Source organism: Callithrix jacchus, chromosome 12, assembly GCF_049354715.1.
Source record: "Callithrix jacchus isolate 240 chromosome 12, calJac240_pri, whole genome shotgun sequence".
Taxonomy (NCBI): domain Eukaryota; kingdom Metazoa; phylum Chordata; class Mammalia; order Primates; family Cebidae; genus Callithrix; species Callithrix jacchus.
The window spans coordinates 39,983,382-39,998,956 of NC_133513.1; the positions used below are offsets into that span (position 1 = coordinate 39,983,382).

Here is a 15,575-nt window from a genome sequence, read left to right on the forward strand (position 1 = left end):
TGTTCGTCCTACTCTTGTCCCCAGAGTTCTATGGCCTACTGCTGTCTGGGCAGCTAATGCTGTCACATAGTGACTGTTGCTGGCATTTCAGAGCCAACCACTAGCTCCCAAATGTGGAGCTATTTACTGGAAATGGTTGGGTCTGAGCTTCAAAGGCAAGAAATCTCAGAGCATGAGTTTATAAGAGAATAGATGACTATGGGGTAAGGAAAAAGATGGGCCACAGAAATGGGCAGGTTTTATCATGAAGGCATCAATACGCAGAAAGCCTCTTGGCCCAAAGCAATGGTTTCTCTCTGAACTGAGCTTGTATAACTTCCTCTAGGAGCTTTCCTGACTAAACCTGCAGACCTCTGACTCGCTGTGAATTAATGAAGTTTCACTCCCATCCTACTACATTCATTGTTTTTCTAGACCCTCATGGGAGGAAGGAAAGAATGGGGGCAGATATGGGTTGGGTCATTCAATAAATCAACACCTTACTCGGCACCATGCTAGGTGTGGGGACCATGTCCAGTCGGGGAAAGTTTGGCTTGCCTGGTGCAAGCTGGAGGTGAGAGCTGCTGAAAGGAGATGGGCAGAGCACCATTGTCTGAGGAATTTGGGAGATCGGGGTCAAGAATGTGCAGGGCTGGCCTGGCAGAGAGCAAAGTCCAAGATTCTGAGGTTGGACAGATCTAGGTCCACGGCAGCTCTGCTTCTGACCTGGCATCCCCTTGGACACCTAACATAGCTTTGGTCCCCTCATCCATGAAGTGGGAATAATGCCATACCTAACTAACTCCAAGGGTTCTGTGCCTCTAAAACAGGCAGCACATGGAGGACGTACTCAGCAGAAGCCAGCTCTCTTCTAGAATTATAACCTGGTTCATTTAAAAGCCGAAATACTGCTTTGAAATAGTACTACACACTAGATATTTTGATAGAAAATGACAGCAGTCAAGTCAATCCTCACAATAGCTGGTAACCTTCTCTGACCTCACTGTGTACCACATGCTCATACCTTCACGTGCGTAAAAGAAAAGAATCAAGAATGATACCTTGAGGGAGGCTTTGTTTTCCCACGAGACTTTCCTATGTTGGTGGAAAGTCTGCTGAGTGGATGGCGAGCAGCACTGAGAGGCATCCATCAGTGAAGTGGGATCAAATTCCTTCCTCCTCACCTTGGCAGCCACAGCAGACGGCACACCTCACTTCTGCACTCCTTGCTGCCTACTTCCCCTTGTGATGTTTAGCTAGGACAACCCTATCAGAGCTCTAAAACCTTGGGAGATCTGGGTTCAACATTTTCACTTTAGTTTTTCCCTTTATTAAATTGTTTTTCACTGTAGAAGTATCGGAACCCCAACATACTATTAAATATAGTAGTTGAAAGCAACCATCATTCTATAGGGTAAGCTAACTGCAATGTTGGCAGAGTTCCTTATTTTTCTGTAAATATTTTGATACATAGTCAAAATTATAGCATTTCTGTAATTTCTGTCCTGCTTTGTTACCTGGTGGTAATAACCACACTTTAAAACTTCTGCAATATAGTATTCTTGTGGATACATATAACTATAAGTTACTGTTGAGCCTTTAAGTTATTTTCAGTTTTTCACTAATGGGAATGGTCTTGTGATGAGAGCCTGTATAACTAAAACATTTAAAATTACTTTGAATTATTTCCTTGGCATAGCTTCATTATTGTAAATATTGTGTTAAAGGGTGAGTTTTAACAATAATGTTTATATATGCCATCAAGTAACTCATAAAAGGTTTACCCATATTTATATGCCTACCAGTAACGTAGCAGAGAACCCATTTCACAGCATCCTTGCCACCACTGAGCACTGTCTTTCACATTTTTATTTTCTCTTAATGTCTGAAATGACTCATGAGCAGCCCTTCTGAAGCTGAGGGGAACAACCGTGTCTGAGACATGCATGATGAGTCGTCACGCTGTAGGTACAGGAGCCACCACTAGCCGGCCGGGCCCTGGGCATGTCCACAGGAGAGCCAGTGTGCTATTGCAGTCACTTCACCTCTGATCCAAAAGGGATGGAGTCCAAGCAGAGACGTATGATCAAGACAGAGAGTGCTGGAGAGCTACATGAAGACTTCCCAACACTGTTTCTTTAGAATTAATTTTCCCTCCTTAGGTATTCAAAAGGATCAGCAAAGGAGAGAAGTTAAGAGAAACATCAAGATTACAGATCCCACATGGCGCCCAGGGTTTGCCAGTCCATGCCCTCCCTCCCCCTGACGCAGCACACTCCTTGCTGTGCTGGGTCCTCGACACCCTTACTTACTGCCAACTCCTTGGCTGGCCCGACACTCCAGCCTTGCTCTGGGGTTTTGTCATACTTTCCCTCTTATCATACATCTCAGGAAGGCATTTCAAGTGCATTTAACTTCACGAGGATTCAGACATACACAGGCAGTGGGCTGGATTTGCCTCAGAATGCGTTCGAGTCAGACACCTCTTTAGCCAGGGAATGCTGGCAGCGGGATGAAGCAGATGGGAGACAGAGGCCAGTTAGGAGGCACCTTCTGCACTCTATTTCTTTTACTGCCAAGGAAAAGGTTTGTTGTTGGTACTCCTTCATGCTCTAAAATATCTCAGTCACCTTTACTTCTTGGAAATTGTATTAAGCACAAAGATCTTTCATAGGAAATCCTTGGGGGTTCTCTTTCCTCAAATGGAACAAAATCCCTATTCATACTACCTTAACCATCCTGAAAGCCAGGCATGACCTTGGTGAGCTGGTGTGACCTCTGCCCTTTCTGTGTGTGCCCTTGTGGCCTGGAGCAATTACCTCAGCTTCTTGTGTCTTTATCCCCAGGATACACTCAACATCTGCCTAGAGTAGCTATGGCAAAAACTTGAAGACTACTCGTAACAGAATAAATAACTCTGAAGAGGAGAAGCCCCCAGTTAGCAGAAGACAGAGTGGCAAGTGGAATCTTCTGGAGAGCGGGCTCGCCGGAGCGGGCTAAGCCAATGACTTGCTTCTCAAATTTACTTCACCTCCCTTAGCTTGAGCTCACCTGTGTGTAAAAATGACTTTAGGAAATATTTGATGTGGTTTTTAAAATGAATATAGAGAAAAAAATTAAGAAAAATATAGATTACATATTTTAGACAATTAATTATTTAAGGCTTTAAGACTTTCATTCATATTTGTATCATCCTTCTCCCACAGTGCGAATCTGGGTTACAAACATCACTGAATTTACTGACTTGCCGAATCCTACAATAGATACAATGCAGGACTGGAATTGCTATGACAACACCACCAACAACCAATGGAGTTCAAAATTCCTTTGCCATCCTTCTCCTTTAGAATATATCCCACTCAGGGTGTTATAATCCAAAAACTGTTCAAAATCACTTCAATCATTTTTTCTCTCTGTGTAATTATATCACCTAGTGTGCAACAGTTAAGTGTGTCTGTTTGTACTTACTTTTGTGTTCCTTCCATTCTTGCTTTTTACTAAGTTTTTTCAATATATGAAACATTAACATCCTTCGAAAGTGGGAAAGAAAAAGACTTTAAGACTTAAAAGCTTACTGCCGCTACATTTCACTCAGCCTGGTACATCTCGATGCCAGTAGTTTGTGATAAGTTACATAGGTATAATGAGATACTGATATGGTTTCGGTGTTTGTCCCCCCCAAATCTCATGTTGAGATTTGAGCCCAAAGGTTGGGAGGTGTTTGAGTCATGGGGGTGGATCCCTTATGAATGGCCTGGTGCCATCCTCTTGATAATGAGTGAGTTCTTGCTGTATTAGATCCTGTTGAAAACTGATTGTTAAATAGAGCTTGGAACCTTTCTCTTCTGTCTCTCTTTCTTCCTCTCACCATGTGATGCCTTTTCCCCTTCATCTTCCACCATGAGTGGAAGCACCTATACCCAAAAGCCCTCACCAGAAGGCAATGCTGGCGCCATGCTTTCTGTACAGCCTGCACGAACCATGATCCAAATAAACTTCTTCAGTCATAAATTACTTAGCTTGAGTATTCCTTTGTAGCAATGCAAATTGATTAAGACAGATACCTCAGGCAACTCCAATTTACACAAAAAGTTATATAGAAAAATATGCTAAAAATACAACAGATAAAGCAGAATTTTAACAAATATTTCAGTGGTATATAGGTAGGCAGGAAAAAGAAAACAGAGAAATGAACAGGAAAAAACAGAAAACAAAATGGCGAACTTGTATTCTAATATTTTGATTATTACAATAAATGTAAATGATCTGCTTTATTTGTAATGACCACAAAATGGAAACAACCAAATATTGCTCAATGCATAAATTGTTAAACAAACTCTGGTATATTCCTATCATGGAATACTACTCAGCAATAAAAAGGAAAGTACCAACAGTCATTGGTACATACAACGACTTCAATGTATCTCAATGGTGCTATTAGTAAAGAAAAAATGCCCATCTCCAAAAGTCACTTACTGTATGATTCCATATACAGAACAGTCTCTAAATGATAAAATAATAGACATGAAAAACAGATTCATGATTCCCAGGATTTAAGGATGGTGGGGGAAGACAGGGGTAGGCATGACAGTAGAGTGGTAGCACAGAGGTATCTTTGTGGTGATAAAATAACTGTGTGTGCCGATAGTGATGGTAGTTACTCAAATCTACACATGTGATAAAATGACAAAGAACTATGCATATACATGTACCAGTGTCAATGTCCTGGTTCTGAAATTGTACTATGGTTATATAAAGTGTAACCATGGTGAAGGGGACATTAAGTGAAAGGTGTATGGAGCTTCTCTACTATTTTTGCAACTGTTAATCAATATTTTGAAATAAAAATTAAAAAAAAATCTTACAGCCTAAATGCAACAACAATCAATAGATCCTTATGCATCTGCCCAGTGCTGATTTATGAGGTACTATGGAAAGCTTAAAGTGAGAATCTGACACACCGAGTCAGCCTAGAGATGCAATTCAGGCACAGAGTAAGGGAGTTCAGGCACCTCAACCTCGGCTCACCTGACTAATCTAAAATTACCCATTGTTGATCTTATTCTTGCAGATTCCTGAAATTGTTGCTAAAATAAATAGAAACCGCATGTATTCTCTATGTCCCAGGTTTTGTGGAGGTAGCTGGATATAGGCTGCAACTAGGATGGGAAAAACCTTGAACCAGTGGGTTGCTCATTGTCATTCCCGGGCTTTTGCACACCTGTTGCTCACCCCTGGAGATGTGGGAGTGTAAAGGTTGTGGAAGCAATGTGGCTGGGTGGAACTGGAAGGAAAGGGGGAAGGCTGGCTGCAGAGACTGGGGCTTGCATCAGGCTTTTGCCCTGGAAGGGATCTGAGGTTACGGCTGAGGATACAGCAGAGATGAGGCATTAACTTAGTACAGCCAGAAAGACAAAGATGAATGTGGAATGGGGCCAGGGCCAAGGTCTAAGCATGACCTAGGCAGAATAGCCATGTCTCAGATGCTCATGGCCCATGGAGCCAACTGTGTGGACAAGCTCCTAGACACTGCAGTACTGGCTGTCACTCTCATTTGCTGTTCACCTCTGGTTCCAGTGACTCCACTCTAGACACAGAATATGAGTAATCTGATGTCCACAGTTGCACTCCCAGGGCTTCACTTCAGCAAGAAACCCAAGGACCATGCTTCTCCACTCAGTGGTGGAGCCGGCACTACCTTTGCCCATTAAACAATTGTGTACCTTACAGACCTGTAGCCAATGGCATGACTCTCTAGGAGGCAGGAGTGAAGGTGGAGAAACGCTAGGACGGGGAACTTGAGCTTTACCCTCCTCACAACTAACTGTGGTGTCTCTGGGGTGTGGTTGATTATCACAGAAGACCATATTCTCATGGGAATTGCATAGGTTCTTATGGTTGGTTTTCTAAATTCTTTGTCTTTCATTATTTTTCAAAGAAAATCTCTAAATAAAACAATAAACCAGAAATGTTCAACTGTAAAACTGCATCCCCAAAAGAATTTCATTCTAAACATTATATATAAAGAATGTATACAACTAAGAAATGATTTCGGGGGCTGCAGATACTCAGGTACAATCAGGCCCTGAATGTAAGCATCACCTCACGCCCAAAAGCTTTCTCCAGCCCGGGGACACTTTTGCCTCAGTGACGTGGTGGATGTTTCAGTTTATCCAAAAATAAGTGCTGAGCCCAAGAGAGATTTGAGGGAAAGAGAACCAGACAGGCATCCTAGCCTTGTATTCCTCTGAGTTTTTTAAACTCTGGGCTCAGTATGAACTGAGGTCATTAGAAAGCAATGTAACTGAGACAGGTAATGTTAGCTTCCCAAAGAAATGCTTGTACAAAAATAAGCTCAAATGATAGGCTCCTGTTCTTGCAGAGAACCAGTACAGAGAATTGTATTTCCCATCACTCTTTTTTGTATATTTTATTAAAAAGGAATTGCCACCATTGGTACCCACAATTCTTTAAAGAAGAACCAAAATTGCTATTCAGCACCAAGAGAAAGTATGTTCCAGAAAAAAAAAAAACCAATTTGCAAAAGCCTGTTTCTTATTATCTATCCTTGGAAAATAGTATAAGCCAACGTGATTGTTTGTCTTAGTTTTCTTAGCCTCAGGACAGTTAGAGTAACTAAATCACTCCAAGTGATCACATCTATTTTTTCCCTTTTAAAGGAGTGTTGGGTAATTGTTAAAGGATGGTTGTACCCTGTTTAATTTTGAAGCTGTCTGTAGCCCTTTCTGGAGGGGCATGAGTACATTTCAGTGTGAGGATGTGAGTTTATCCACAAGTGCATTCCAGCTAGCTGCCCCCTTTCCCAGCAACTCCTGCCTTTGTTTCTCCTTTTCTGATTGGTCCTCTCACATCTTAAAGATCCTGCCTATATTCAACGCCACAGAGCAGGACTCATCCAGCAGCTCTAGCTGACATATGTTAGAAGGCCCTGTCGGCCTGCAGAACCTTGCACCCCACAGAAGTCTGAACAGGCTGCCATGCTGTCTTCAGAAGTTTCAGTCCTGTACCATGCAGACAGGATTCATGCAGGCTTTGCAAGTATTTTCCACTTGGAATCCAGGCTCAGAGAGCCTCCTTAGTAGATATACAGTTATGAAGGCAGTCATTGTCACCGAAAGCCTCAGCAAAACTCTGACACCAAAAGCTCTGGCTTCCTGTACATGTCGAATGGTGTCCAAAGGAGCCACATAAGTTATCAAAAGCTGAGGTTCAGGACACGAAAATCTGTAGCCTAGGCCAAGAGTCGTGGGCCCATTGAAAACGCTTAGAATGGCACACACACCTCCTTTATAGGTAAGAAGTCCACACTCACTAGAGTGACTAACAAGTAGCTAGGCATTTTTCAAGACTCATTCTATGATTATTACCCCAAGTTATCCAAAAGAAAAATAATCAGCTTATTCGAGGCACATGGCAGTAGCCAGCCAAGCCCTCCTAAAGCTGAGGGCTACCACTGCCTCCCCACCCTAGAGTTCCTGAAGCCACAATTGGGCTGGCAAGAGAAAGCAGGGGGCACTCCGAGGAGCTGAGAGCAAGGAGAGCTGCCTGCTTTTAATCAGTTGTTCTGTTAACATGCCCAAACACACATCAGGTGATTCTAAAACCAGGAAGAAGGATTACAATTTACTGGGCACCTACTACAAGCCCAAGTCAGCTTGATCCTGAAGCCCAGGGCTGACTATTTATTTAGCACAATGTCACCACATGGGCGGCCTCAGAGCCTAGGGCCAGAACTCTGCGGGGTGTCCACATTTTGCTCAGGCTCTCCTTCCATGAGCTGAGACGAGCATTGCTCTGGAGCACCGTGTACTTTCTCTGGTTGACCCCAGAAGCTTCCCCAAGGGTCTCCAACATGGAACTGTGCTGAGACTGTGTCAGGTGTGACCCAGCATAGCCCTGGAAGATCCTGCTCCAGTGGGATCACATAGCCATGATGGTAAAAATAATCGCAATGGAAATAAAATCAGAATGGAGCTCAACTGTCCCACAGAAGCAAGCTAGTACACAGGGTGGCACTGCAGGTCATCATCAAACTGTGGATGAGTAAGGAGTACTCTCCAGACATCTGACTCATCCACAGAGCATCATCTTCCTCCGACCTGGCAATCATTTCTGAGGGGCCTCCAACTTAGTGGACACAGCTGGGGGTGAGCTCTTCTGCATTCCTTCCTCTGCCCCTCCTCTACTTGCCCCTCTGTATTTGGAGTAGAGGGTATGTGGAGGAAGGTATGTGTTTCCGGGAAAGGCACCACTAAGACTCTGAGCACAAAAAACAAAGAATGGACAGAGAGCTACCCATATTCATAGGGACAGCTTTGTTGTCACTGAGTGACATTACAGAATAGGCTCATCCAAGGGTGAGCTGCAGAGACAACAGGGCTCAGTGAAGTGATGTGTGTCACAGTTGGTGCAGCCTTGCTCCAGGGAGAGAGAAAACCATGTGCAACCCATGAGTGCTGTGGCTTGGAACTTCCCTCTGCATGGAGCTGTGAGTAGACCTGCTTTTGGTGACACCTCAGTGCTCACTCCCTTGTGGATAACAGAACCTTGATTCTCTCAAAGAACCACACTCCCCTCAAAGAACCACACTCCCCTCAATCTGGTCTGTGTAGTTGAGTGAGACTGACCCTAATCCCAGAAGCTGGGTGGACGCATCCCTCTTATCTGGCCAATGAAAACATTTGATTGGTTCCAGGATTCTGGGATGGGCATGTAATTAACATAACTTGCAAAAATGAGTTTGGAAAGCTTTGCTAAAATTACCGGGATAAAGCATGTGTGGTATGTGCTGGGATTCCTGCATGATTGACTGTCAGTCTGTAGCTGTAGGAGCATCCGTGCCCCTGTGCTGACAGTGTCTACTGAGAATGGAGCCGGTCCAAGCAAAATCTTCCCTGAGAGAGGGAAAGCCACCACTTTCTGCAAACTTATTCTGCCTGGAGGTCCCGCCATGCCTGTAGCCAGATCACTTTTGATCATGAATCCTCTTTTTTTGCTTCGATTAGTTTGAAATAGCTTTCTACCTTGCACTGAAATAGTGCTAAGAAATCCAAGTGTGAACATAAAGGCTTATATGGAACATAAACAATATGAGATCAGCAGGGCTGAGATTCAGCAGATGTGCACAGTTAGGACTATCCTGTTGTTGACTATTGAGCTATGCCCATTACAGTTGTTAAACAGCCACCCCAACTGCAGCGACTCACGGCAGCCCAGGTCCCCTGGACCATACCCTGGCATGCCTTGGACTCCACCACAAGCTATAAACCAAAGGGTAAGTGCCTGGCACAGTAGGAGCCTCTGCTGGCAGCCACTGCAATGGGTCTATTGAAGGCCATCAATGACTCTTAGGTTTCAAAGCTCAGTGCTCATTTCTCAGTTCTTATCCCACTTGGCCTATCAACAACACCTGACCACTCCCCCCTTGAATCACTCTACCTGGCTTCCAGGATTTGTTCCACACCTGCAGTTTCTGCTACCTTTCTGACTACTCCTTCTCCATTTCTTCAGCTGGCCCTGCCCATGTCCTTACCGTCTAAAGGTTGACGTGCCCAGGGCACAGTCCTCCGACCTCTGCCACGTGCATGCATTCTTGATAATCTTGCCCACTCTCATGACTTTAAACACTATTCCACGTTTATGTCTCACCTGAACCTCTCTCTTGAAGTCCAAATTCATATGCCCAATAGCCATCATGAGGCCTCCACCTGGATGTATGATAGGCATCTCGAAATTCACATGTGGCCCTGCAGCCACTCTTCCTGTGATCATACTTGTTTAATTTTCCAATTGCTGAAGCATAAATCCCCCATCTTATCCTTAAGTCTTCTCTCTCATACTTGAATTTCCTACACTTGATTTGTCATCAGATCCTATCAAATGCATCTTTAAACATGTCCATCATCTGATCACATCACATCACTTTGCTGTCATGTTCCTGATCCAAGCCACCATCCTCTCTCACCTGCATTACTGCAGTGGCCTCAGCAACAGCTTCCTAACTAGTCTCCAGCTTCTGCCTTTGACCCACTACAGTCTACTCTTGGCACAGCGGCCAGAGTGATTCTTATCAATATGTCAGTTCACATCATCCCTCTGCTCAAAACCCTCCAATGCTTCCCATCTATTTGAAAAAATAATAACACCATAATCTTGCACCAACTACCCCCCTGTGACCTCCCTCACCTCCACCCCAACTAACTCCCTGCACTCCAATTTTACAGGCCTCAGCCACGCCCTGCTCTTCCCTGGGCCTAACACGTTCTTTTCTCAGTTAGCTGCGTAACCTTTTCTCCACTTTGCCCAAGTCTTAATTCAAAGAGTGTTTCCTTGATAAGGGCTTCACTTGCCACCTCATCTAAGATTTCAGTGCCCACCTCTATCTGCTTGGTTTTTTACACTTACACTTATAATTATCTAATATTCTTTATAGTTCACTCATTTATATTGGTTTATGTCTATCCTCATGCGAATGTGAATTCAATAAGGACAGGAGATTTTTATTTTTTATTATTTTGCTTGTTCTGTCAAGCAGCAAATACCATGTATTGCACGCTATTGATAAATGATTTTGAAGGAATTGGTGAGACCCATTTTATACTGATTGTAAATATCTTGAATGTCATTCCTGGGACACCCTCTTGCTTGGCACTCACACATTCCTGGAGAAAACAGCAACCATCTTTTTCTATTCTCACCCCTAAGCGAAATAAAAATACCTACTGATCCCTAAGTGGACTTCCAGAGAACTGGGTAGCTGGAAAAGGGACCTGGGAGAGGGACTGCAAGCAATCCATTCACTGGGAGAGAGGTCCCATAGCAGAGATTCCTAAATTAATGTCTGATTCGTATACCACCGTACATGAATTCAGCTTCTAAGCATTCAGAAACCCTCATCACAGGAGGAACAGCCCTGGGATTGCTCACACACCCCCACGGGAGGGCCTGACTGACTCCACACCTCTGTGCCACCTGCCCAGTCAGGGCAGAGGGTGGTTTCCTGCCATTTAGGTCTGAAAAAGCCATAGAGCATGTGGGACTTCAAGTCTGTTCACAAAGGTTTAATTGGCAGAAGGAATTTCAGGAGTAGGATGAAGGATGTACAGGAATAGGAGAGAGAAAAATCGGGGAACAGATGGGCACACTCTCGGCAGGACTTCTTTAGAGAAGGAGGAGGTGAGGAGGAACATGAAAGCCAAGGCAGTGCCTGCCCAGAGAGCACGGCTGCCCGCCATTACCTTAGATTAAGGGAGTCCTCAGAGGCAGTTTTCCCCTTCAGGCTGGGTTGGAAAGAGCAGAAGCTGCATGAAAAGGGAAGGCATAATTCCATCAGCAGAGTTAGGCAGGAATTCCATCATTAATTCCATCGAGCCAGTCAGGAAGCTTGGATCATTCTTGCTCCCCCACACTCCATCCTGCCCCCAGGTTATGAACACGAGGCCTGGGTGTACCTCTAGGCATCCCTCAGCACTCTCTGGCATTACACGCTATTGTCTTAATACCGACAGTGAAACAATAAAACAATAATTACTTAGGCAGTGTGAGTGAGGTACCTCCTCTGGGCCAGGCCCTTGACAGCATTGCCAATGTCAACAACCCTGTCGTACATTCCAGCGTGTCGCTGTGGGGACAAATGCCATGTTAATGCCAGGTTCCCTGAGCCAAGGGGGTAGTGGTTGTGGAGTTTGCATTAGGCCACATTCACACCCTGAGCTGTGGAGGTGTGAGATTTCTAAATCAACTGTGAAAAACCTTGTTTAATGAACAGAAACCATAGGGGGAAATGAATAAAGTTTAATGGGTTGCATGTCTGCTTATTAGGTTTGGTTTAAACTAGACATTGAAGATAATTTTAGGGGGCAATCTGACAGCAGCTTGGAAGAACTGCATGGGAAAGTTCACCTGAGTCTAAGGAGGTGCGCCGAGAACTGGCACAAAAGCCTCTCTCCAGGAGTTGTTTTTCTCCATCCTGGCCCTGCCTCTTGGATGCAGTAGCAGGCTTGGTGCCAGTTCCATAGGGCCACCAGGAAGGTAGGGCTTCAACTTCTGAGCACAAAATGGGCTCCCAGGCCAGGGGATGTCAAATCTCTCCTCAGAACTTCCAGCCCACGTGGAGCAGCTCATAACCACTCCCTCTGTTAATCAGCCTCTCTGTGCGCTATCAAGATGAAGAACTGACCTTCTTGTCTGTTCTTTCTAGATTCTCTACAAACCAATCTACTGATCTATAACTTTAATGGTAATAAAAACAGATAACTGTGGCATTAAGAACTTACACACTGGCTTGGATTTCTTAAATTGATCCATCTGGAGAAAGAGAAGTTAACTAAAACAGCAGGCTTCTCTCTTTAAGAAAAACATGTTCAGTGCACATGTGGGAAATCAGTTGTTTGGAATTCCTTCCAATGAAATACGAAATTGGAGCAACTAAAATTGGCAACTGGGATCAAAAAGAAAGATTAAGCCGAAAAAATTACTTGGAAAATTAGAAAATAAAGCCAGAACATTCTGGAAGGCCCATTAAACAGCCAGTTTCTTAACTCTGTTGTAGCTGTGTGATTTTTTTCCCCCTTCAGCCTTCCTGTTCTCTGCCACTTCAGTTCAGGAAAATGGAGGCTGCTTCCTGGGACTGAAGCAAGGACCTTCTCTGTTCCCGTACCTCCTTTCATGAGTTGGCAGTTCTGCAGACTAGCAGTGCCTCCCTGGGCCCAGCCTGAGTGGCGCTCACTGTGGTTGAAAACACTTTTCCTGAGCACAGAGCTGATTGCTCTCTGCCCCTCTGCTCTCAGTTCAGGATCAGTTTTCTCAGAATGAAGATGCTCAAGCCCTTACCTTTTAAAGACCTTACTCCGATCACTGTTGTAGAAGACAAGAAACTTGGAATATCCATTGTGGAAGAAGATCTCCAAGGCAATGTCCTGTGAAGAGAAGCCCCTTTTAATGCTCCTGATATTTCGTGGACTAGAGATGTCCCAGGGTGACAGAGTTGCTGGAAATGGGTCATTGGGGGTCTCTGTGTCAGGACACCCTTCCTGGGTAGTTCTTCTGAGCTCCCATGGGTGGCAAGACCTTGGTAACAGGGATGGGGTGCTTCTGCAGAATGTGTGGGAGGGCTGGGGACATGACCACAGCTCCAAGTTCCTTTGAAGCAGGAAGCAAAAGGCCCACTTCCAGGGTAAGCATGAGGCTGACACGAGAGAAAGCACCCATGCCATCCTTAGACACTTTCACCTCTGAGTTATGGGTTTCGTTTCCTGAGCCAGAAATCACCTTACCAGAAACACTAGGGGAGCTAGTTTGGTGGGTGCCGCTGGGCAGCGTCATGAGCTGATCTACAGATGCAGCACAGGGCACTCTGCCCAGGCCATTTAAGCAGCACAGGGTACTCTGCCCAGGCCATTTTGATATGGCTCCACTGGCATAGTAAGGTTTTAATCAGGGGTACTTCCTTAATTCCTGATGAAAATTCACCCTGTTTTCTTTTCTTTCTTTTTTTTTCCTCTCATCTTATTTCCTCTCTAACTCCTTTCTATTCCAAGCAATGTACATAACAGACTTGGAATAAGAGAGAGGCTGAGTCACCTATGGGACAAACCTCAGGGATGAGATGAAGCCAAGGAGAGAGAATTCTCAGGGATGAAGGGAGGGTCAGGGAGAGGTGAGACCTGGACATGGAGGGAGGGGTGGGGTGGGGTGGGGTAAGGGTCAGACTCAGAGGTGGGTACTGCACTCAGTAACGGAGTCCTGTCCTGCGTCTACCCTGCTGGAAATGAGTTCTCAAAGTCAAGTTCATTAATTCTTCTGAGCAGCCGGAAGGGATTTGCAAGAATGTTGCAAACCTCCTGTCCTCTGCTATTGGGTAGGAGAGGCTTGGATTTTTTTCTACAAATAGAAATATAAGTAATGTGCAAAACAGGAAGTGAATGCAGAATTTGTGGAGGGTACAGCTTGCCCTGGATACCTGGAGTGCCAAGCCCTGCCTTCCTCCTGGGAGAATCCAGGGATGGACAAAGGATGGCCTTGCTCAAAAAGCTCTCCCCTTGTCTTCCACCACTTCAGGTGAACCAGTCCTCTGGAGACAAGCACCATGTAATGGTGGAAAAAACCCCACTGACTGATACCTATCTGCTACTCTATATAACATTTAAGGTAGACATATAATCATAACAAATAATTTTGAGTACCTACTTTGTACCTAAAATTGTACTCAGTGCTGTATGTATAATAGTGGGAAAGGAAGGATATGACCTCCTGCTCATTGGAGGGAAAGAAAACCAGAGAGGTGCCCACAGGAGCTAATGTGGCAGAGCTGAGGTGGTGGTAAAGCCCAGACCCAGCAGCACTGAACCATCAGGGCAGGGATGCTGCTTCCACTCTGCCCTTCCAGCTTCCTCACCCTGCAAATGTGCTCAGGAAGCTCAGGCAAAATGAGAACTGTGTTGCAGGCAAAAGCAGCAGAGGAAGGAAGAGTGCTCATGGGAGGGCTAGAGCAAGCTGCTGGCAAACCCCTGACACCAGGGCAGCTGGGACCTTTCAGAAGTCCACTCCTCCCCCTTAAAGATCTCCCTAAGCTTCAGCTTCTTTTTCTTTTCTTTTCTTTTCTTTTCTTTTCTTTTCTTTTCTTTTCTTTGTGTGTGTGTGTGTGTGTGTGTGTGTGTGTGTGATGGAGTCTCACTCTGTTGCCCAGGCTGGAGTGCAGTGGCACAATCTCAGCTCATCACAGCCTCCACTTCCCAGATTTAAGCAATTCTCCTGCCTCAGCCTCCCGAGTAGCTGAGACTACAGGCATGCATCACCATGCCTGGCTAATTTTTGTATTTTTTTGTTTTAGTAAAAGTGAGTTTCACTATGTTGGCCAGGCTGGTCTCAAACTCCTGACCTTGTGATCTGCCCCTCAGCCTCCCAAAGTGCTGGGATGACAGGCATGAGCCATCACACCTGGTGCTGGTGCTTCAGTTTCAGAGAATGATAATGAGACCTCTTGCAGGAAGGGTCACTGGATGAATCAATTACCCACCTACAGAAAATAGATTTACAGATAAAGACATCTAGTTCATCTAGGCTAAGCACTGCTCCCTTGCTGGCTTTTGGAACTAACAGTGACCCTTCAGAGAGGGTGGGAAGGGATCCTACCCCTCCCGTCACATGGTCCCTCAGATCCTCTTTTCTGCCACTTACACTGGAGTCCCAGGGGATGAGGATGCAGCTTTGCTATTGCTGAGCTTGGGATAATGAAGACAAGATGTTTCTGAGGTCACTGGAGGACCCTGAAGTTTACCCTCTTCCCTTTGCTCCTCAGTTGATGTTTCTAGAAAGTGCTATCTATGTGTGAGGTTGGAGGAGAAGCAGGAAGTTATGACCAGCTATGGCTGAGCTCTTCCTCTGAAAGGAGCCAACATCTCTGTTGCATGCCTGGCTAAGCCCTTGAAGGCAGTGGGTGAGGCACTGAAAGACTCTGGTTGGAGGTGGCAGTTGGGAGATCCCTAAACCAATTGGCCCCATAAACAGGGCCGAGCAGGAGCTTGACGATAAGTGAGCACCTTGGGGAGACGGGGAGAATATGTCAGCAAGGGAGG

General features: G+C 45.1%; 1 protein-coding gene across 4 annotated transcripts in view; it reads right to left on the reverse strand.

The window, feature by feature from the left end:
• WDFY4 (WDFY family member 4) overlaps positions 1 to 15,575 on the reverse strand; it is a 285,801-nt gene that overhangs the window by 69,810 nt on the left and 200,416 nt on the right. For all 4 annotated transcript variants that reach the window (XM_035267709.3, XM_078343959.1, XM_035267708.3 and 1 more), the window contains 2 exons: positions 12,832 to 12,917; positions 11,238 to 11,300 (listed from right to left, as the gene is read on the reverse strand). In XM_035267709.3, coding sequence (XP_035123600.3) covers positions 11,238 to 11,300; positions 12,832 to 12,917 — 149 coding nt within the window. The remainder of the gene's footprint in view (positions 1 to 11,237; positions 11,301 to 12,831; positions 12,918 to 15,575) is intronic.